At 59.5% G+C, this 20,827-nt stretch overlaps 11 protein-coding genes across 11 annotated transcripts; 5 read left to right on the top strand and 6 right to left on the bottom strand.

Moving 5' to 3' along the window:
* Positions 1 to 861: 861 nt before the first annotated feature.
* Positions 862 to 2,456, bottom strand: A1Q1_00727 (uncharacterized protein; the record flags this gene model as incomplete). The annotated part of the gene is made up of 4 exons (XM_014325688.1): positions 862 to 1,033; positions 1,098 to 1,396; positions 1,597 to 1,988; positions 2,102 to 2,456. The coding sequence occupies 4 exons, from the start codon at positions 2,454 to 2,456 to the stop codon at positions 862 to 864; spliced, it is 1,218 nt and encodes a 405-aa protein (XP_014181163.1).
* Positions 2,457 to 2,809: 353 nt separating this feature from the next.
* Positions 2,810 to 3,890, top strand: A1Q1_00726 (uncharacterized protein; the record flags this gene model as incomplete). The annotated part of the gene is made up of 2 exons (XM_014325687.1): positions 2,810 to 3,262; positions 3,309 to 3,890. 2 exons carry the CDS (start codon positions 2,810 to 2,812, stop codon positions 3,888 to 3,890), a joined length of 1,035 nt encoding a protein of 344 aa, XP_014181162.1.
* A 275-nt stretch (positions 3,891 to 4,165) lies between these two features.
* A1Q1_00725 (t-complex protein 1, eta subunit (tcp-1-eta)) lies at positions 4,166 to 6,015 on the bottom strand (the record flags this gene model as incomplete). The annotated part of the gene is made up of 5 exons (XM_014325686.1): positions 4,166 to 5,375; positions 5,423 to 5,690; positions 5,728 to 5,874; positions 5,923 to 5,947; positions 5,992 to 6,015. The coding sequence occupies 5 exons, from the start codon at positions 6,013 to 6,015 to the stop codon at positions 4,166 to 4,168; spliced, it is 1,674 nt and encodes a 557-aa protein (XP_014181161.1).
* A 326-nt stretch (positions 6,016 to 6,341) lies between these two features.
* A1Q1_00724 (uncharacterized protein) lies at positions 6,342 to 7,603 on the top strand (the record flags this gene model as incomplete). The annotated part of the gene is made up of 2 exons (XM_014325685.1): positions 6,342 to 6,749; positions 6,788 to 7,603. The coding sequence occupies 2 exons, from the start codon at positions 6,342 to 6,344 to the stop codon at positions 7,601 to 7,603; spliced, it is 1,224 nt and encodes a 407-aa protein (XP_014181160.1).
* Positions 7,604 to 8,863: 1,260 nt separating this feature from the next.
* Positions 8,864 to 10,982, top strand: A1Q1_00723 (protein-nucleus import-related protein; the record flags this gene model as incomplete). Its single annotated transcript, XM_014325684.1, has 2 exons — positions 8,864 to 9,260; positions 9,301 to 10,982. The coding sequence occupies 2 exons, from the start codon at positions 8,864 to 8,866 to the stop codon at positions 10,980 to 10,982; spliced, it is 2,079 nt and encodes a 692-aa protein (XP_014181159.1).
* Positions 10,983 to 11,025: 43 nt separating this feature from the next.
* A1Q1_00722 (uncharacterized protein) lies at positions 11,026 to 11,980 on the bottom strand (the record flags this gene model as incomplete). The annotated part of the gene is made up of 3 exons (XM_014325683.1): positions 11,026 to 11,201; positions 11,249 to 11,329; positions 11,368 to 11,980. The coding sequence occupies 3 exons, from the start codon at positions 11,978 to 11,980 to the stop codon at positions 11,026 to 11,028; spliced, it is 870 nt and encodes a 289-aa protein (XP_014181158.1).
* Positions 11,981 to 12,860: 880 nt separating this feature from the next.
* Positions 12,861 to 13,434, top strand: A1Q1_00721 (ubiquitin; the record flags this gene model as incomplete). The annotated part of the gene is made up of 2 exons (XM_014325682.1): positions 12,861 to 12,994; positions 13,065 to 13,434. 2 exons carry the CDS (start codon positions 12,861 to 12,863, stop codon positions 13,432 to 13,434), a joined length of 504 nt encoding a protein of 167 aa, XP_014181157.1.
* A 181-nt stretch (positions 13,435 to 13,615) lies between these two features.
* Positions 13,616 to 15,143, top strand: A1Q1_00720 (uncharacterized protein; the record flags this gene model as incomplete). Its single annotated transcript, XM_014325681.1, has 4 exons — positions 13,616 to 13,854; positions 13,924 to 14,010; positions 14,142 to 14,288; positions 14,351 to 15,143. 4 exons carry the CDS (start codon positions 13,616 to 13,618, stop codon positions 15,141 to 15,143), a joined length of 1,266 nt encoding a protein of 421 aa, XP_014181156.1.
* Positions 15,144 to 15,227: 84 nt separating this feature from the next.
* On the bottom strand, positions 15,228 to 16,301 carry A1Q1_00719 (uncharacterized protein; the record flags this gene model as incomplete). Its single annotated transcript, XM_014325680.1, has 2 exons — positions 15,228 to 15,712; positions 15,752 to 16,301. 2 exons carry the CDS (start codon positions 16,299 to 16,301, stop codon positions 15,228 to 15,230), a joined length of 1,035 nt encoding a protein of 344 aa, XP_014181155.1.
* Positions 16,302 to 17,491: 1,190 nt separating this feature from the next.
* A1Q1_00718 (uncharacterized protein) lies at positions 17,492 to 19,005 on the bottom strand (the record flags this gene model as incomplete). The annotated part of the gene is made up of 7 exons (XM_014325679.1): positions 17,492 to 17,554; positions 17,611 to 17,664; positions 17,756 to 17,916; positions 17,990 to 18,163; positions 18,491 to 18,624; positions 18,825 to 18,892; positions 18,952 to 19,005. The coding sequence occupies 7 exons, from the start codon at positions 19,003 to 19,005 to the stop codon at positions 17,492 to 17,494; spliced, it is 708 nt and encodes a 235-aa protein (XP_014181154.1).
* An 829-nt stretch (positions 19,006 to 19,834) lies between these two features.
* On the bottom strand, positions 19,835 to 20,485 carry A1Q1_00717 (ribosomal L10 protein; the record flags this gene model as incomplete). The annotated part of the gene is made up of 1 exon (XM_014325678.1): positions 19,835 to 20,485. One exon carries the CDS (start codon positions 20,483 to 20,485, stop codon positions 19,835 to 19,837), a length of 651 nt encoding a protein of 216 aa, XP_014181153.1.
* Positions 20,486 to 20,827: the final 342 nt, after the last annotated feature.

The raw sequence follows: 20,827 nt of genomic DNA, 5'->3' as shown, positions 1-20,827 counted from the left end.
ATCAAGCGTCGTACTTGGCCCGCATGTCGTTATCACGACGTAGATCTGACCGAGCTCGGTCTGGTCCAGGTGGTCTGGACCTCATCGCTCGGTGTGATAGCTCGGGACCACACTCCCACGATTAGGAGCGTCACTCAACTCGAAACACGCAGCCACAAACATCCTCTCGGACCATCTGTGAGACATGGCATGGGCTGGATAGTCACTCCCCTCATCGCTGTTGCCGATCATGCCTTGCCTTCTGAAGCTGAGATGCAGGTGTCAGACTGAGAAGGAAGTCACCGTCGCAGTCGATGAACGGATCAGGCCAGGCACAGTTCCAATTCAACGGTCAGCGATAAGAAACCAGAGAGTTCGATAGCTTGCCACACGTGCTACGCGTGCTGTGAAGCTGGCATCTCCAGTAACTTCGGGTGACCATGGCATGCTCGGGGGAGCCCACCCAGCTGCTATGGGAATACTTGGTCTTCTGACCCCAGCAGTCTTGCTGTTGGCTGCAAGCATCACAGGCACCGCTCTCGCCATTGCCCTCCTGACCGGCCGCCAACATGCTGAGGGCATAGCAGACTGCTTATTCCACTTGTACACCGCACCTGCACAGACGACCTACTCAGTGCATACAATAACAGTGATAAGAGCCCAATTTTAAGTGTGCTGAATGCCTAATCGCTCCTGGCGGCCTGTCCACTCCGCCAGGTCCGCCTCGGACTTTGGTTCGGGGCCCGCGACTCGCGTTCCTCACGGGGTTCGCGGCCCCGGTTTGCTGCCGCACTTGACTTGTTCTGATCCGTGGCTCGTTTCCCACGCACAACTTCGTACAAACACCTGCGCGTCCTGCCTGTGCCGACCAGCGGCTACCGCCTAGGGCTGCACGCCCCAGTCGGGGCCAAACATCTCGTTCGACTCGTGCGCCGTCTCGTCCAGCAGCATGTCGGCGGAGGCGTTGCCCCCAACTGGCAGACGGAGCTTGCCCTGCGGAGTCGGGACATAGGTTGGGAGGAAGCCAGCCTGCTGCAGAGCGGTGGCCTGGTCCCTGTGGCGTTAGCTTGCATGTCCATACGGAAGACCAGGCACAGCTTGCGGCGAGGAACACTTACCACCAGATGTGCTCGTGATAAAGACGGTCGCCGCGGATGTTGACAACGGCGATCATGGGAATGCGCAACTTGCTGCCACTCGGCGGGACGCCAGGGAGGAGCCAGTCAATCATGCGGTCGTGTGTGCAGCTGTAGATGAACTCGTCCACGACGCGGTCCGCGCCTATTGTGCGCGACACAGTCGTAAGCTCCGCACTGTCGGGGTTACTGAAGATGAAGTGGTCGCGATAGAACTCGAAGAGCGCTTCACGGCCAACTCCGCCCGTCATCGTAGGAACGTGGTTGACGTAGGGCTCAGCCTGGGGTTAGCTTGCGAAACGCCACATACAGTCTGCGCAGCAGCACGCTGCGCCCAGCAGCTCGCCTGTGCCTGCACAAGGCATTCGGATTGTCCTGCTGCAGTGATGACATGTTCGGAATCAAGGGCGGCATGAGGAAAGCATAGATCTGTCCAAGCCACATGACGAACGACAGGGCAGGGCCGCAATGCCAGACTCACCACCATGGTGCCCATCGTTTTCGAGACGGAGCGGTCGACAAACTCGTAGTGGGTGTGCTCCTCCCAGATCTGCTCGAGGTCGAAATACGGTCCTCCGAGGCGTTCGCGGAGAAAGACGAGAGAGCGAGTGTGTGCAATGGCCGCGTCGGTCGGCGAGTATGCCTTCGGTCCAGCTGAAGGCACAACAAAGTAGGACGACTCGGCATTGCCGTAGCTGCAGATCTTCATGTCCGCGGAATCGGACTCCTGCTCCGCATCAACGTCACCGGGAAGGTGGGCGAGGACGGGTACAGGGGCCCACGAGGGCGACGATCCATGCACGATCAGCGCAACAAGCGCCGGTTGCGAGGGCATGGATGCCACGATGGACTCGACCGCGGACGGGTCGTACACTAGGTGTCAGCTATGTGTGTAACTTGGCGAAGTGACCTGCACAGCAGGACACGAGGGTGCGAAGCGGGCCGTAGAGAACGCGTCTTGCAACGTGTACCGCAGTTACACTCACCGAGCACGGCATAACGGCCCTTGTTGTCTACGTCTGGGCAACTTTCGAGGCCAGCGATGGCGACAGCGAGCGTCTCGGTGATGTCCGAGTTGGCGCTGAGCTGGACACCAACGACAGCGAAGCCTTCCTCGGCCCACTTCTGCACGGGATCGGGGTCGAGGGGCGTCTTGAGACCGCACTTGGCATGAGGGCGCAGCGACAGACGCGAGGGAAGAACAGCAATGACGCCTGGCCCATGGCCGCGGCGGCTGAGGGGGGGCTGGAGCTTGATGCCGGGGCCGAGCTCTTGGATGGGAGCGTCTGGCAAGCGAACTGGGCGCTCGGACTCAGCTTGGGGGTCGTACTGTATAGTCATGGGCATGCGAGTGAGGGGAAGATGGGAGATGAGGATGAAGCAAGATGGGGGGTGTCCGTTGCGGGATATGGGAGGGGGACATGCGGGGTAGAGGGGCGTACGGTGCGGGGTAGGAGGGGGCGCGCGCGCCGTGCCGCCTGGATTTGCCGCTCTGCAGCGCACTACGCGCGCCAGGGGCGAAGGGGGGGCGCTACGGCATGAGGCACGGACTCTGTGCAGCTGCCCGTTACGCAATGCCGGCGCCGGGCACCGGGCCAGCCCCGCCACCGTACCGCAACGCTACTGCGGAACCTCGATGCGCAAACTAGTCCATCTTTGGCTGTATCCATGTCTTGCACCATTCACTCTTTACCATGGACCGACCACCCGGAATTCACCACGTCCCAATGACCTTTGCCAACAATCGGCGACTCGCTGTCCCGCAGCGGCCGCAGGCCGGCCATGCGGGCCCGAGCCATTCCGGCGGCCCACCACTGTCCCCACGAGCGAGCAACACCGCTGCCCCCTCATACACCCAGTACATGGCGACGCCGAGCCCACCACCACTGTCTCCCTCACCATTAGGATCACCGATGTCCCGCCAGTCCTCAATACAGTCAGGCTCGCTCGGCGTGCTGTCAACACCCGCGATCGAAGCCGACAACCCCCACGTCGCGAGTGATGAGCAAGTCGATCTCGGGTCACCGGAGCGTGCGCCGCCGCCGAAACTAAGCCAAGGCGAGCCCCCAACGGCACCTCTGTGGGCCGCCATTGAGCGGTTGTCCAAGCAGTGCGACGAGCACCAGCTCCGCTTCCGGGCATCCAAGGTGAGCTACTTGGATGACCATCAGCTGATTCCAGTCCTCGTTCGAGCATCGCATCTTCTCCGAGTTCCCGCAAATCCTGTCCCGCTTAGCAGAGCTCGATAACCGGGCAGAGGTGAGCTGTTATACCGACGAGCGTCAAGCTGACGATCAGCAATGCACGGCCGAGCTCTTCGCGGCCATCAACGAGAGCCAGCCCGAGCTGAAAGCGCGCCTGGAAAAGGTCTTACAGCGGCGGCGAGAAAACGTCGATGAGATGCGTGTGCGCACAACGCCGTGGGTCGACTTTCTGCCCGACGACGAGGAGGACGACCTCGAGCTCCTCTCCGCCAAAGAAGGCGCGACGGCGATGGTGCGCCGCGAGTCGGGCAAGATCGAGCGCGTCAAGGGCGCGAACGCGACCAACGTCGACTCGGACGCGCTCGCTATGATCGAGCGCTGGGCCGAGGAGGTGAAGATGCACCTCGCCGATGAGATTGGCCGTCTTCGCACGCAGCTCGGAGAGGAGAAGCGCAGAGCGTATATCCTCTATCGCCTGTTGGGGTTAATGCTCTTCTGCGTCTTCATGCTCGGCGTGTTCTACCTCATCGCCAAGGCCGGCGAGCGCGGGAGGGCCTTGACGACCGCGTAGGAGCGGCGTGATTAGAAAGCACTGCTGTCCGCCGTGTCGTGGGATGTTCTTCGTTGTATTGTGTACCTGCTGTTCCTCCTCTCTCTGTTTTCTGTCCGTAAGAACCTGCGCGACGACTACGACCTGCTCGCCACACCCTAGCCATATACCTGCATGCGTTGCAACATGCACCTTCTATAATATCTTGCGACACACGGCTGGGCCAATGAATATAACTGCAAAATGCATGCCAATACCGTCCTCATCAAGGTCTACCTCGTGATCTCTACTCCATTCTATCGCCTTCCCGGCCTGCCGCGGAGGGCACGCTGAGCCGCGCCGCGGGGCGCGGGCGGGCCGGCCTGCTGCGCCTCGCTCTGGGGGTTACGCACCGTCTCGTCGACGGAGAGGATGAGGCAAGCAGCCTCGATGGCGGACGAGAGCGCGTTAATCTTGACGAGCGCAGGCTCCCACACGAAGCGCTTCATGTTGTCGCCGACACCCTCGCCGTCGACGTCGACGCCGGCCCACGTGTCGCCCTTGGCGTGACCCATGCGGAGCTTGTTAAGAACATCAGTCGCGTCGAGGCCGGCGTTGTCGCAGATCTGGCGCGGGATGACCTCGAGCGCCTTGGCGACGGCGCCGACAATGAGCTGCTGCTTGCCCATGATCGTGCGGCTGTAGTTTCGCAGGTACTTGGAGATCTCCATCTCGCACGCACCACCACCGGCGACGACCTGGTTGTTCTTGATCGCACGCTTGACAACCATGATCGAGTCGTGCAGCGAACGCTCGACCTCGGCAATGAACTGCTCGGCGCCTCCACGCAGGATGAGCGTACACGTCTTGGCACGCGGGCAGTCCTCGAAGACGTTGAATCGCTCTCCACCGACCTGCTTCTCCTCAAAGTGACCACAGGTTCCGAGGTACTCGGGCTTGATGTCGGAGGTCGTCGACTGAACCGATCCGCCAACAGCCTGAACCACACGCTTCATGTCGTCACCAGCAACGCGTCCAGCACAGAAGATGTCGCGGTCGGCGAAGTACTGCGTGGCGAGGTCTCCAATGGGGAGCTTCGAAAGAACAACCTTGGCACCGGTGGCGACGATCGCCTCGAGCTTGCGGTAGATGATGGTCCACTCGGCGTCGACGATAGCCTGGTACTCGGACACCTCATTGACACGGATCTCGGCGTTGTCCTTCTCGGCCTTAAGCTCAAGCTCGACGTTCAGGCAAAGAATCTTGGGGTTGTCGAACTGCTTGGGCTGCTGCTCGAATCCAGCGTACGAGAAGGTCTTCTTGAACGCGACACCCTTGATCAGCTCCGAGTCCTGCATACCTCCACCCGGCACCTTCTTGACACCAATCAGCGACTCGTCCAGGTCATCCTGGTCAAGCGACAGAACGGCGTCAACAACCATATTGGAGAAGAAGGGCATTTGGGAGTGAATGAGCTTTGACGACATCGACGTTGACGCGCACTTCAGCAGAAGGTCGCGGAACTCCCTAGCACTTGTCAGCAACACTTCGGACGTGGGTTTCGTGAAACGCACTCCTTGTTCGACTTGTCAATCGTGACAGCAATCTCGTTGATCTTCTTAACGGCCAGATCACGAGCCTCCTTCAGTCCCTTGATGATAGTGTGGACTCCGACACCCTCCTCGACGTATGGTCGGACCTCCTTCAGGATCTCGGCGGCCAGGAGAACAACAGAGGTGGTTCCGTCACCAACCTCGGCGTCCTGAGCACGGGCAATGTCGACAAGAGTGCGCGCAGCGGGATGAACAATGTCAAGAAGCTTGAGGAGGGTGGCACCGTCGTCTGTTTGTCAGCTCACTGCACAGATTGGCTAGCTCACTGGAAATGGTCGCGTTTCCGCGCTCGTCCACGATCAGCTTGTCCATACCGCGGGGACCGAGAGTCGTGGCAATCGTCTGCGCAACAGCAATACACGCAGAGATGTTGGACAGGAGCTGGGGGGTTCCCTGGGAGGTGTCGGTGCCCTCTGGAAAGTTAGCTTACGCTCTCTCGGCGAGTTGACGCTATGACGCACCCCTAAGGAGGACAACGGTCGGTTGCTGCAGCGTTAGCACTTGAACTGATCAGACTGGACGGTACGTACCATCGAAGGAAGCCTTCCCTGCATTTTTGAGCTTGTTCGTGAGCTCGAAAGCGGGTGGGTTGGGACGAGTGGAATTTATGGAATACCACAGATGTTCGCGGACATCGACCTGACCTGGACGCGAGTGATGCGACAGCCTGGTGGAAGGAACGCCACGTGCTGGACGTGTTTTGCTTAATCGAGCCCCACTCCAGGAAGGACGACACGGCCAAGAACCGTCGCCACCAAAGGGGTGGAATTGATCGTATGTTTTTTTCTCGATTTCTCCCATCACCCGAGTCCCACCCAGCGACCATTGTTATTGTTGACAACCGGCATCCCGGACGATCGCGTCGAGCTGCAGGACGAACATGGCCCCGACATCACAAGGCGAGAGCACTACCATGGGCGCCGTCATGCCTTCTACCGTTGGGAGCAGCGGACTCAACCTCGCGGCTATAAACCTCGACCCGTCTCTCCTTGCCCTCGCCTCCGGCACGTCATCGACCCCATTGGACCCCGCCCTGTTCACGATCGAGCAGGTGGTGAATGATGTCCGCGAGGGCAGGATCGGACCCGACGACCTCCGTGATGAAACGAAGCCCGCTGATCACACTGAAGAGGGAGTGTCTGAACCTGTCATTGAGGAAGAGCCCCACCCCCATACCCACGCACAGCCGGAACCCGAGCCTGAGCCGGAGACGGAGCTGCAGCTAGATGATGACGGCATTGATCCGGCACTCCGAGAGATTGTCAACAGTCTTACAAATGCCCAACAGGTAAGCTTCGCCTTCCATGGATATGAGCTGACGTTTAGTCACATCCAATTGCACCCGGCGATGAGCGCGAGACTCTCGACCGAGAGCGCCTTCAGCACACGCTGCAGTCTACCCTCGAGGACTTCGCTCAGGGCAACTTTGGGTCCTACGGTGCCATCTTCAACACGAACTTCCCCCAGTCGCCTAATCATCTCGTGTTACCGCTCGAAGAGCCAGTCCCGGAGCCCACTGTACCCGTGAAACGCGGACGAGGAAGACCAAAAGGATCGAAGAACAAGCCCAAACCTGGCCAGCCCACAGAACCACCTCCACCTCCCCCTCGCAAGCCGAAGGGTCGCCCCCCGAAGGTGCGCACGGCTGAGGAGTTGGAGGAGTTCGAGCGTCGCAAGGAGGAGAAGGCTCTCGGTATCAAACGAAAACGCGGCAGGCCCAGGAAGTACCCCGAGCTCGGTCTCGTGCGCGAGATGCGCCTGAAGAAGAACCGGGAGGCTGTGCAGGAGAAGATTCGCATGCTGGAGGAGCGAGCCCGCCTCGAGGAGGCTGCAGCTGAGAACGGCGGTTCCGCGCCCCCCGTCGAGCAGCCCGAGGCTGAGATGCAGTCGGAGGAGATGCCGCCCAGTATGTCGGCGTCCGACGTGGCGCAGGTCGCCGAGGCGGTTGCTCGCCAAGAACAGGGTAACTACGCTTGGTCGTACCCTGACGGCCAGTCTCTGCTGGACGTGGTCGGGGCGAGCTACTCGAGCATGCAGCGCGGAGACATCGACGACGTCGTTGGTAGCATGGACGGAGGGGGCGGGAACGTCTTTGGCCTTCCCGATGTAGGTGGTGTGTCCAGTGTGGACGGGCAGCAGTAAAAGAGTGGTCGATACACTCATGTGTTGTAGACATGTACCTGTACCCAATGTATATCTCCTGTACACGACAGCCGGCGAAGGATGGAACAGGGACAATGCATTTCTAGAGTTACTTAATGTTACCGCAGACAGCCTCCGACGGGATGGAGGTGTTGAGGATGAGCGCGACGATGAGACCGTACAAACCCTGGCGTCAGTAGAGCGCCCAAACACTGGTCGTGGCGTTGGATACACACGATAACTTCGCTGGACCGTTAGCTTGAAAACAGTGGAGGACACTCACGCAAAAATGAGGATAAGAACCATGGAGACGAAGACCTTGTTCTCGTAGAGGTAGACGCGGACGCACTGGAGTCAGTTTCCGTGTCAACAATACAACTAGGGGACGTACAGCGTCGCCGACCTTGCCGATCGCGTAACCGGCCGCAAGACCGGTCATTCCGCAAGAAAGACCTGCGGCCAGATGAATAAAACCGGCGTACAGGGAGTACGGAGATGTCGGGGAGACTGTGGTCAGCGAAGAAAGGATGCGAGAGCTTACTGTTGCCCGAGATGAGGACCGATACAACGAGACCGTAAACGGCGATGACTGTTGTTAGATCCTTAGTAACGTAGGCTCGATATTATACGCACTTCCAGACATCTGACGTTAGCGATGAAATGTAAGCCAACGAAAGCTACTCACAACAACAGGAATAAGGGCCTTGCAACGATCAGCGACGTTCGGACATTGGCATCGAAGTACATACCTTCATGATAAGATCAGGCCTGCGCGTTAGCTCTAAAGTCATCGCCTATCAGCTTACCTAAACTGTCCCATTCCTGAAATACCGATTCCTGACTTGGACGTGCCGTAGGCAGCGCCCACGGTCGAGAGCGTCATCTGCGCGTTAGAACTGGGAAGGTCGGCAACGGGAACATACGGCAGCAGCAACGCCGGCAAAGCTGTTGTCAGCGGACATCACTCGGCACTTCCCTACCCGAAGAAAGGGGCCCAAACAGGGCAGAGCTCGGACATGGCTGGTCGCTACTCTGGATGAGGTTGACGATGGAGGAGAGGCGGTGACGGCCATCTCACAGTCCGATGCGTCACTTGGAGAGGGACCCCGATGCTCCCGTGGCTGATGAAACCACCACGCGATTTTGCTTCCGCCGCGCCCAGCCGGCTCAATGGCGACCCTATGTTACCAACAATCATTCACGCGTCTCGAGTAACCATACAGCCCTCAGTCTCATCTATCGCGCCGCTATCCATCCACCATGCCGCGCAGCCGCCGATCAACAGCGGCACGCGCGTCACCAGCGACACCCTCCCGACCGAACCGCTCGCGCAAGGTCAAGGAGGAAACTGAGAGCGCCGGCGAAGATATGGACGTCGACGGATACGAGGACCCTGATGACGAGGAAGACGTCCCTGGTCCATCCAAGCGATCGAAGGCTCGTAAGCCTCGTGCATCGGCAGCCAAGAAGCGCCGTATTGTCGAGGACGACGCCACCGAGCTCTCAGAGGACGAGGTCTCCACACACTCCCGCCGCCGCAGCTCCAAACAGGTCTCGTACAAGGAGATTCCCATCGACAATGACGAGGCGGATGACGATGACGATGCTGAGGAGGAGGAAGACGAGGAAGAGGAGGAAGAGGAAGAGGAGGTCAAGGGTAAGCTGCATAATACGAAGTGCAAGCAGCTGACTGTCAGTTGAGAAGCGCTCAACACCAGCGCGCCGAGGAAGGAAGGCGAAGGAAGACAAGGGTGACAAACCCTACAAGAAGGAAGGCGGCGGTGGCCGAGGCGGTTTCAGTGTCAAGGGCGCTGCTGCTGCCGCCGCCCGTGCTCGTTGGGACAAGGTCCGCCGAGAACGTGCAGAGCGCGGGGAAGACCCCGACGAGACCCCGCGCAGCCGCCGTACCAACACCGTTACGAAGAAGGACCCCCGTGGCGCGCTCGAGAACGTCATCGAGGGCCACAAGTACTCAATCAAGGGCCAGGAGTATGTGGCTGCCGATGATGAGCTCATCCTTCCGGACGACCCCAAGGGTGACACCAAGATCGATGCCGAGGGCCACCTCCTGGGCGGTCGCGAGTACAAGCTTGTCACTTTCACGTCGCCGACGCGCAAGAACCCGAACCGTGTTTATGCTCTCACGATCGACGCCGCCCGTGCATGTGGATACACTGATTCGCTTGCCTTCCTCCGTCGTTGCCCGCAGATCGTCAAGCTTTCCTGCAACCCTGAGGAGCGCGAGATGTTGATTGAGGTCGGACGCATAACAGGCAACCTCAAGCACCGTATGGTCACCATGGTGGCTATGCGCAATGTGTACAAGCTCATGGGAGCAAGGCTTGTGAAGGACGGAAAATGGGTCGACGACGACTATAACGAGGAGCAGGCTCTGCAGGACTGCGCAAACAACGGCTACAAGCCGCATGGCCCGGTCACGGAGGAAGAGTTGGCGGCGAACCAGTACCCGTCTGCCGGAGGTCCCCGTCCGGCGGCTAGCCAAAGCATGTATGCGGACGGCCAAGCGTCGAAGTCGACTCTGGCATCGTTCTACCCCGCGGGCGGAGCGACGACCCAGTTTGGTTCCAACGGCGCTGATCCCTGGGCCGACAATCTGAACCAGAAGCGGCATCGCCTGCGTCAATTAGGCGTTACCGAGGAGGACTGGATGCTCCGTACGGCGGAGGATTCCCGACGCATCGACGAGACACTGCGCGGGATCCGAGAAGAGCGCATCACGGAGCTCGAAGGAGTCGATGCCACTCGCGGCTGGGTGTACGCCACGGAACGCTATTCCGAGGGGCTCGTCAAGAAGGAACCTCAGCACCCACTTGCCCGCGAACTCTCCTTGGACGCGGCGCCGTCCAGCGACGCACTTTCACCTGCGCCACCTGAGTCAGCCGTTAATGTCGCCCTGGCTGAGGCTAATGGCAACCCCGAAACGGAGCAGGCGGAGCGCCGCACCTTCGAGGGCACCCCGGGAGGCAAGATTGTTGTGGAGAACGAGGCCGAGACCGTGAATGGCCGGCCACGCAAGGGCAAGTGGACGCCTGGAGTCATCCGTGCCGCCTACGAGCCCCACACGCAGATGCCTCACGTCCCTCTGAGCACGCAACCCACGTATGGTTCGCTCGATCGCGTCGCGTACAAGCCTCTGATCGGCCTGGAGTCTGAGGCTCGCCTGAAGACCGCTCCTGGCATTGCCTCCGTCGAGTTTGCGTTCAACCCTACTCACGCCGGATATGGGTGGTTGGACTTTGGTGATGGTATTCAGGGAGCGCATGTAGCCGAGCAGAGGACTGCCGCTGTGAAGGCGGCCGAGGAGTGGGAGCGCAGCCTAAGGGAGCAGCGCAAGCAGCGGCGCTCAGAAGTTTCGTAATTCGTTCTTAGGTCATACATACAACGTTGTATCTACTGTGATTCTACTTGCCCTGGAAGATGGGCTTGCGCTTCTCGGCGAAAGCGCGGAGGCCCTCGAGACGGTCCTCAGAGTCGAGAAGGGTAGCGTAAGCGGCACGCTCAAGACGAAGTCCCTCGTCGATGGGAGTGCCGGGGGCGGCATTGATCGCCTGTTTGGCGGCGCGGAGCGAGAGAGGAGCTGTTCATCAGTGTTTGAGCTCCCGCGAGGGTGAGAGGTGGACGTACCAGAAGAGAGCATGAGCTCAACAATGTCAGCAGCGGCGTCAGTGGAGTTCTGGCCGTCCTTGGCGATCTTGTCGATGAGGCCTGGGAAGGTCAGCTAGTCAAGGAGAAAGTTCGCTCACCGAGCTCGAGAGCCTCGTTGACGTCAACCTTGCGGCCGGTGAAGATAAGCTCCATAGCCTTGCTCCTTCCGAGGAGGTGAGTCAGGCGCTGGGTGCCACCGGCACCGGGGATGATGCCAAGCTTGACCTCGGGAAGGGCAAAGGTCGTCTCGGGCTGACCGGTACGGAGGTCGCAGCAGAGCGACAGCTCGGTGCCGCCTCCCATAGCGGGTCCCTGCACGGCAGCAATGGTGGGCATGGGGAGCTTCTCAAGATCGCGCATCATCTGGTTCATGTCGTTGAGGAACTTGTCAACACGCTCCCTGGACATTGTCTTGCGCTCGCGGAGGTCGGCACCAGCGCAGAACACGGGTCCGTTGGCGTGCACCATGGTAACGCGAGTTCCGTCGTTGGGGAGCTTGGCCATGATCTCGAGCAGCTCGTCGACCATCTGCATCGAGAGCGCGTTGCGCGCCTCAGGGCGGTCGAGGACGATGGCGGAGACACCGGGCAGGTCGCGGTTGAGCAGCTTGGACGCGGGGGTGAGGTAGGCGTGCGGCTTGGAGGCGACCGAGTACGAGCGCGCGGCCTGGAGAGCGCGGAGGGGACGACCGGGGCGGAGACAGGGACGCATCGTTGCTGAGCTGAGTGGTGAGATGGGGTGGTGGACGAAGACAGGATGCCAGAAAACAAACGTCACTTGTATATCCCGACGTAGTGTGGGCAACGCGGGCGCGGAGGTGGCTATAGCTCGGCAAGATGCAGGTGATTGCTCGCTGCCGGCCTTCGGCATCCAGATCCGTCCACGGACGCTCGGATCTCGGCAACTCTGGCGGGGTACGAGCCGGAAGTAGCATTGTGGGCCACCGCACACCGACCACGTGGGAATGTCATTCGAAGCGCCAAGCCGCGGCGTCTTCCCAAATTTTGGAAACGCCGACTTTGGTTCCGCCAACACCAGTCCAAACTGTGGTTGCGAACTCGTGGCTCGGGAAATCTGGTTCCGTCGCTGGGAGCGCTCGTACGCTGGTAGATCCTGTTCAGTGTAACGTCTTCTTCTTTCATCGGCCTTCGACACTCAGCAAGAAAACCGACCATGCAGGTGAGCATCTACTGCTGACGTGCGACGGAACGCCGGAGAGAGACATCATTGCGGACCGAACGACTGCGACACCGACGCGACTTTCGACACGAAATTCGATGGAAAGAAGACTGGGAATGTTGGAAGGATCAATTGGACGAGGGAACGGAATCGGTGGCAAGTGGTCTTTCGACAGCGCATGGAGACGGTCTGCGCAAATTTGGCGGGTTTGGAACGGGCTGAGCACGTTGGAATGGATTGAGAGACGCGTCTCAAGCGAACGATCATTTGCGCAGAGGCTTCTTTGGCCTTGCGCGAAGTATGGGAAGTGCTCTCGTTATCTGACTTTCTTTCGTCCCGCACGTACATGCGACAGCCTCCCACGAAGACGCTCTTGTTTTACCCGACGCCATGACCGCGACTTTCGACGTCTATGTGCACCGACACAGCGCTTCTTTCCGCCTCGATCCGCGCGTTCGGCTTTGCTGTCTCTCTATCGGTTTTCGTTCACGGGCTTCCCTTCTTTCTGTCGATTTGTGCTGACTTGCCCCAGATTTTCGTCAAGACGTGAGTTTCTCGACCCGACCGTGTTTCGGCGCCGACGGAAGGATTGTTTGGACGTATGCTGACCCTATAGCCTCACCGGTAAGACCATTACTCTCGAGGTCGAGTCCTCGGACACCATCGACAACGTCAAGTCGAAGATCCAGGACAAGGAGGGCATTCCCCCCGACCAGCAGCGTCTCATCTTCGCCGGCAAGCAGCTCGAGGACGGCCGCACCCTCTCCGACTACAACATCCAGAAGGAGTCGACCCTCCACCTCGTCCTCCGTCTCCGTGGTGGTTTCATTGAGCCCTCGCTCAAGGTCCTTGCCTCCAAGTACAACTGCGACAAGCAGATTTGCCGCAAGTGCTACGCTCGTCTCCCTCCCCGTGCCACCAACTGCCGCAAGAAGAAGTGTGGCCACACCTCCCAGCTCCGCCCCAAGAAGAAGCTCAAGAACTAAGCAGCTTTAGATATAGCGTCGTCGTTGTGTCTAGGGCAAGGGCCTGGGCGCCGCGAGTCGTCCGGTAGCCCGATGTATTTCTTCTCTCGCGGGTAAAAATAGCTCAGTTAGAGTGATGATTGCATAGAAACCTCACTTGCATGGTGCATGGACGTCCCCATACTGACGTTTGCCACCCAACATGAAGGAAGGGTGTGAAAATGTGCGGGAGAGGCGTGGCGGTGATGCAGCTTGTGTCCGGAAACCATCAGGAATCACCCAGTGTGTGGCGACCGAGCAGCCCCAAGCTTCTGGCTTTGACCTGTCCTGGTACTTTGTTGGTCCGACACTTCCAGAACTCGCGGTGCAGGCTCTGCACAAGCTTTACGGGGTAGGAGGATGCAATCCAGTGGCAATGGAAGATGCCACTGATGATACTAGGTACGGAGACAACCCGCCTCTCCGTGTCAATCACTTCCACCGTCGTGCCTCGGTCCAGACCGACTGAAGTGGAGGACGACCGACCATTGTCAACATCACCACTTCATCCGCAGCCAGCATGGAGGAGCAGGACCAGAACCTCGCTCACATCCATTGGTGAGTTTCTGATATTTGGGACACGCTACAGGCTGCATGCAAGCTTGCACCGTCGTTTGGCCACACGACAGCCTCGCCAAACGTCCTTCGTCTCCCAGTTCTTGTGCTCGTGACTTGTGAACTGACCCCAGGTCATGGCCTGAAGCCATCGCCGCCAATCCGGCGCGTTCACTGGCGACGCCAGACCTGGCGATGGACTACTTTGCGCACTCGCCCTTCTTTGACACCCAGTCGAATAACAGTGTGCTGCGGACCCAGCGTCGTGTCGAGAACCCGACGTACGGCCATGCGGAGGAGAAAGTGTAAGTTGCCTGAGCTGTCGACAACAACTAACCCACAGAGAGCTTGTCGCCTTCCGCTCCGGGTTTGAGTACATTGTTGCGCACTCCTTGCCGCCGAACCTGTTCGTCATTCACCGGCGCAATGTCCTGCCGGACGGAGGAAGGGGACCAGCGACGGCAGCCTACTTCATCCTTCACGACAAGGTGTACCAGTCTCCTTCGCTGTATGACGCCGTCTCGACGCGCCTGAGGAATGCCACGCACCTTCTCGAATCGACGTTCGACAGCCTCGAGAAGAACCGCCCGTCGTCTAACCCGCGTGCCGCCGGCGTATGGATATCGAAGCCGCTTGAGGTCAAAGAGACCGATTCGCGGGACACGCGCTCTGCCTCTGCTACCGGGTCTGGAACACCAGGCGCTGCAGCAGGTGAGAAGGACAAGGACAAGGAGACGGCGGACCCGAGTTTGAACGGCCAGAAGAAGGAGCAAAAGGGACCAGACTGGCACCTCTGGCACGCGCTGAACATGACGACGGCGGCGATGGAGGATCTCGACCGCATGGCGGCGTCCGACCCGCCGCAGTTCGACAGCGCCGCCGAGGCCAAGGCGCTCGATGCGTCTGCCGCCGCCCTCGTCCGCCTTCAGCAACAGGCGCCGACCTCGGGACAGAGCCAGGCGCCGATGCCCCAGCCCCAGATCCAGATCAACACCAACGTCGCCAACGCCCAGAGCCCGATGGGCATGTCGGCCGCGTCGCCGTTCCCGAGCGCCATGGCCGGATTGGCGGGCACCCCTGGTGCTGCGTCGAGTCCGCTGCGATTCCGCATGGCCGCCGACTCGCCCGCCCCGTAGACGATGATGACCGTGTACGACTATTGTATGCATATATAGAGGACAAGGGGAACAATTTACAACGCAGCGTGGACGACAGTGTTTCTAGCAGTAGTAGTCGAGATACTCGCGCCAGAGCTGGGGCAGCGGCGCACCCGCCATCTCCTGCCACCAGCCCTCGTTGTAGCGCTCGTTCGCGAGGCGGTAGTCCATGTGCCGGACGAGGTTGGGGAAGGGGCCGCGACGCTGCTTCCCCGGCCTGCACGGGACGCGGGGCGGATACTGCTCGTTGGGCGGGTACTGGCTCTGGTGTGCGCCGGGGGGACCCGTCGGCGTCGGCTGCTGCACGCTCGCGGTCTGCGCAATGTGCACAAGGTCGTCCTTCGTCTCGCCCGTGAGCCAGGCAAGGAAGTTGGCGCCCGCGTCGTACCCGTCCTTCCAGCCCTCGTCGCGCTTGCCCTGCCCCGGCTTGCGCCAGTGCGGCGGCCCGAGGTCGGTCTGCATGCGGATGTAGTCTGCGACACTCTCCGTCAGCCAGCTGGGGGAGCTGCCGCGGCCGTCGTGCTGGATAACGTGGACGAGCTCGTGCACTGGAGGTTAGCTTGTCGGAAAAGTGCATGGCAGCTCACTGATGACGCCCTTGAACTCGAATGCGCACGCCTCGAGCGTCTTCTTGCCGGCATTGTAGTCATTCATCTGACTCGTGATCCACGAGATGCAGATCGTGCACTTCCCGCTCGCCGTCCACGCCAGTCCGGGGCCCTTCTCGTCCGTGATCTCGATCGTGATGTGCTTCCACGCCCAGTTCGTGGGATACTGCGGGTCGACGAGCTTGAGGCGCGCAAAGTTCAACGCGTGGTAGGCCAGGCCAATCGGGTCGGGGACACACGTCAGGAAGAAGCGCGTCGCGGCGTCGTACTGCGGGTCGGGGTGCTCGAGAGTGTAGCACAGCGAGCCGGGCGGGATCGCGCCGCGATACGGGTGCTGACACGGATGCAGTGCCGGGCGGCCGTTCGAGGGGTCCGCATTCGTAAGGTACGAGGAAGCAAGGACGGGGCAGTTCCTGCTCCCTCCACCTGGAGGCGGGGGACGGAACGCCGCCTGCGACTGCTGCGCTTGTTGCTGAGCTTGCTGCTGGATGTCCTTGAACGCCTTGTCGAGCTTGCTGAACAGTCCCATGGCGGTTGGCGGTGATGAGGAATCAACATCCAGCAGCACACAGCTGTGACGTAGGACCAGCCAGGTGGCGGCGCGGGAGACGCCCAGGCACGACCGCCTGCTTCTCATTAGCCTGATTTCACGCTTCATTAGTATCGTTTGTTTACAAGTTGCATTTGCACCCGCTATTTCATCTGTCCGTGGCACCGAGCGCAGTGGCGATCAACGATCGAGGACAACATTCCGATCTCCCATCGTGCACACTTCTGCCTGACCCAGATGCGAGGTGTCACTTACTGGACGCGAACACACCGTTCTCTTGGCTTGACTCGGCACTCACAAGATACCGCATTCCTTCTGCGGTGCTCACTGCCGTCTAAACTGCACTTGCGACAGCTTCCTTTGGGTAATAGTCAGAGACATTGCCAATACTCGGGACTGCTGATGATCGGTTCTTGGCCATAGCCCGTGAACGCGCCAGGATGCGTGTCAGATCCTCCTAGTTTTTATCGGAGAACTGAAAACCCGTTTATCCTCTTGACTGCGAAAACGGCTCGAGGGCTGCAACGGCGCGGCGATATTCAGTGCTCATATCTGAACGTGCAACGCGATAGTGTCATGGTGGGCTTCAAATCCTCCTTTGACAAGATCGATAAGAGAGAAAACGAGCTGCCTAGTTCTCATATAACTGAAAGGTCCAGACCACGGCCATGGAGACGCACACAACCTCGGGCCCGCATTCTTCTCTGTCAGAAGTGACTACCACTGGGGTACCGGTGCAGCTGCAACCGGGGCATGTGTCATAACATAAGCATATCAACAAGCGCGACAGCCGACTCGCACCCGAGCTGTGGAAGGGCATGTGTCGGCTGAGCGCATCCTCCTTGCGCGGCGAGCCGAGACTGCGGTCTGCACGCCGCGGCGCTATTGTACATCTCGAAATGCGATGAGGGACGAAACATACGGTCTTGTTTTGCTTTGCTTAGCGATATCTTGCGTTTTGTCGTACAGTGATGAGTAGCGGGGCCTGGCCAAAGTCGGCAGGTGGTATAGGGCACCAGGAGAAAACAGCATAGCAGTTATCGGTATGGTAATGCACGAACCGTCAGACGCGTTGTGGGTTTTGTTGATTTTTACTTGATGGCGGAGAGATCCGAGAATGAAATCCGAGAATGCTGGGCTGAGACCGGACAACAGACACTCATCACTCCTTAGCGTCCCGGGGAGTTGTGGGCATGCAGGTCGTGCTGCGACTGCCCATCCCACTGCTTCCCCTTATCGGTCAGGGGAACGTACTGGGGTCAGCTGGGCACCAAACTTCCAAGCTCACCATGACATTGTACAACTTCTTCTGCGTGACGTTGCCGTCTCCGTCCTTGTCAACCTGCCAGATAGCTGTCGTCAGCCTTCTGTGACACCGAGCCGGCCCAGTGTCCGCAGATATCGCTTGCCTACCGGGGCCGATAACCGCTCACTTCGCACTTTGCGGACCTCAATGACCGTGCCGAGCTCTGACACTCACCCTGATCCTCGACGCCGATGGGGATGAACATACGCCCGGGGGCGGCGAGCTGCTCGACCAACGCGGCCGGCATCGTTGGAGCGGCTGCGCCTACGTGAATCGCCTGATATGGAGCTGTCGTTTGTTAGCGCGCTGAAACCTTGTGGCCCGAGTCTCAGCCGGCTTTCCCACAGGCGTTCCCGCATACCTTTGGCGGCCCAGCCGGCACGACCGTCTCCGCAGACAATCTCCACCTTCTCACTGGGCCCATGCTTAACGCCGTCCTTGTCCAGATTGGTCCGGGCAAGGTCGGCCAAACCTTGGAGGTGATCGATGCCGACGATGGTCGCATTGGGCGCGATCTTGTGCAGCACAGCGGTCACTGCTCGGGCAACCAGGATTAGGGCGGTTCAATGGGGCGGCGCAAAGGGGACGATAAGGGGGGAATGATCGACAGTTCCGTTGCAGTATGGGTGCCGGAGTGTGTGCGTCAGGCCCAGGCGGGGTTGGAGAGGGCATTAACGATGGGGCGCAAAGAACCATGAGGGCCAGACAGCCGAATACGTCCAAGCAGAGAGGAGTTGGAGAGGAGAGGTCAACGTGTGCAAGAAGGGGGCAAGCAGGCAGCAGCGTGGTCCGTTCAGATCGATTCGAATCCAGTGGCAAGTCTGTGTCAGTATCTCCCTTGTATCCTTGGCCGTGTGCTCACGGTACCCGCTCCCAGATCCCACGTCAAGGACGGCGCCGTGAACTCGGTCTGCGATCAAGAGGTGATCGAGCAGATTCTCGCATGCCTTCGCATGCATGTGCGGCGCCGAGATGGTCGCGTTGAAACCGATCCGTCTAATGGGTGTCAGAAACAGGGTTGTGTCAGAAGGAGTCAGAAGGAAGGTGTCCACGAGGGCTGGGACTTTGGGCGAACGGTAGTGACAGAAACGGAGCGGGGAAGGCAGACGTGATATTGCCGTTGAGAGAACGAACGGGATAGCTTAGCTGCTCGGAGGAAGGCGTCTCAGAGGTCTGACACGGCGGGAGAGACTTACTGCGGAGAATCGTCGTATGCACTCCAGCCGGACGGGACGTAGTTCTTGCGGTCGACCGCCTTCATCGCCTAGTCCCAGTGCGTCAATAATGTCTTTGTCTCTCGTGTGAGAACGATCGGAAACTCACCCCAGCAATGAGCGGCGACTTGAACTGATGATTGGCCAGAAGGCGGTCCACCATCTATCTCGGAGTCAGCATGCGTTATTGGCGCCCACAGGGAGGTTCGGCAGCAGGAGGAGGACGACCAGGACTGCCGACGTTTCAGATGCCCACTTCGATGTTGGTTCTACCACTCGACAGCCAGGCCATGGTGTTCTGGAGGCGGAAGAGGCCACTAGCCGTCGGGCGGGGCAAGGACGGCCTGCGTGATGAACTCAATATGAAGGGTACAGTGTGTTGGCGTTGTAGTCGCCAAATGATAGGGGAGGGGGGTTTCGAAGAGTAGGAAGTACTGAGTGCTGGTCGCGCTGATGCGTGTTGATGGTCGTCGCCGTTGAGACGGACTGGGTACGAAAGTGGTGACGTCAAATAAGTTGGACTATGAACTGATTAGACACGGGTGGCAAGCGACTGAGCCGACCACATGCTGCACCTCTGGACTCCTCCTTGCTGTTCCTGTGGCGAGTGTCACGCTCGTTTCCCATCCTCATCCCTTGTGCAGTCCTTATGACCCGTGCGAACGTGGCGAATGCGTATAGTGCGGAGGGATACGTCGAATACCCCGTACAGCACAGGCCGTCCGCTCTTGAACGGAGAAGCGAATTGGCACGGGTGTCGCGATCGTGCACATACCACGGCTACCGATCGGAAGGACGTAACGGTCGGCACGGCTACTTGAGATACCTGCAGAGGGTGAGTACGCTTACCGATCACTGGTACTCGGTCCGGCTGTATCGGAATGCACTTTGCAACTGCGACCAAAGATATGTACAATAGCTCGAAATGCCACTAGCCATGCATCGACTATGCGACAACCAGTCTACAACCTCCCATCACGACACCAACACGCTTAAGCGCGCGAAGCCATGCGGAAGTAGTCCTCGATGGGGCCCTTGGGCTTGAGGAACTGGACGTAGGCACCGTCGTTGACGACGAGCTTCTGGCGCTTGAGCTCCTCGTAGTCGGCGCGGTCGAGCGAGGTGAAACCCCACTTCTTGGAGATGATAATCTTCTGGCGACCGGGGAACTTGTAACGAGCACGGCGGAGGGCCTCGATGATGACGGCCTTGTGCTGGTCACGGCAACGGATGGACATGAGGATCTGGCCAATGTTGACACGGGCGACGGATCCGTAAGGCTTACCCCAAGCTCCACGCATACCCTGCTGCAGACGGTCTGCACCAGCGCACGAAAGCATCTTGTTGATACGGATGATGTGGAAGGGGTGGACACGGACACGAAGGTGGAACGCCTCCTTTCCGGCGTTCTTCACGATGTACTTGTTGGCACAAATACGGGCAGCCTCAAGAGCCTCGGAAGAGAGCTGCTCGTACTCGTCAGAGACGAGGTGGCAACAGAAGGGGAAGTCATCGACGGAAGCCTTCTTGCGACCAAGGTCGTAGATACGGATCTTGGGGTCGGGGACACCGCGGTTGTAGCGGGACTTGGGGAACGGCTTGTTCTTGCAGTAACGGTAGCAACGAGCGGGACGGCGACCCATCTTGACTGATAATGTTAGTGAACTGGGTGAAAGCCGAGGAAATGGTGGGTTGAGCAATCACAAGACCCGACAACGCTTATAAAGAAATGTCGGGAGGTCGAAAGGCCAGAAATTTCCGAACCTGTCGATGGTCGCACATGTACGCCGCACGTCTTCTCTCGGCTCCGGTTTCCTCTGCTCTCGACTCGCTCTCCCTGCAGACACCGCACGACAGATGATGACAGCAAGGCAGAGCAGTGGGGGTAAGACCCCGCACCACAGGCCTGCTTACCAATCTGCCCACAGATCCAGCCTTCCGTCCTTGCACTTCCAACTTCATCCCATGACTTCTGATCGTTCCGG

Source organism: Trichosporon asahii (genome assembly GCF_000293215.1).
Source record: "Trichosporon asahii var. asahii CBS 2479 unplaced genomic scaffold scaffold00035, whole genome shotgun sequence".
Classification (NCBI taxonomy): Eukaryota; Fungi; Basidiomycota; class Tremellomycetes; order Trichosporonales; family Trichosporonaceae; genus Trichosporon; species Trichosporon asahii.
The sequence above is the reverse complement of the archived record's forward strand: the minus strand, read 5'-3'. Positions and strand labels throughout refer to the sequence as shown.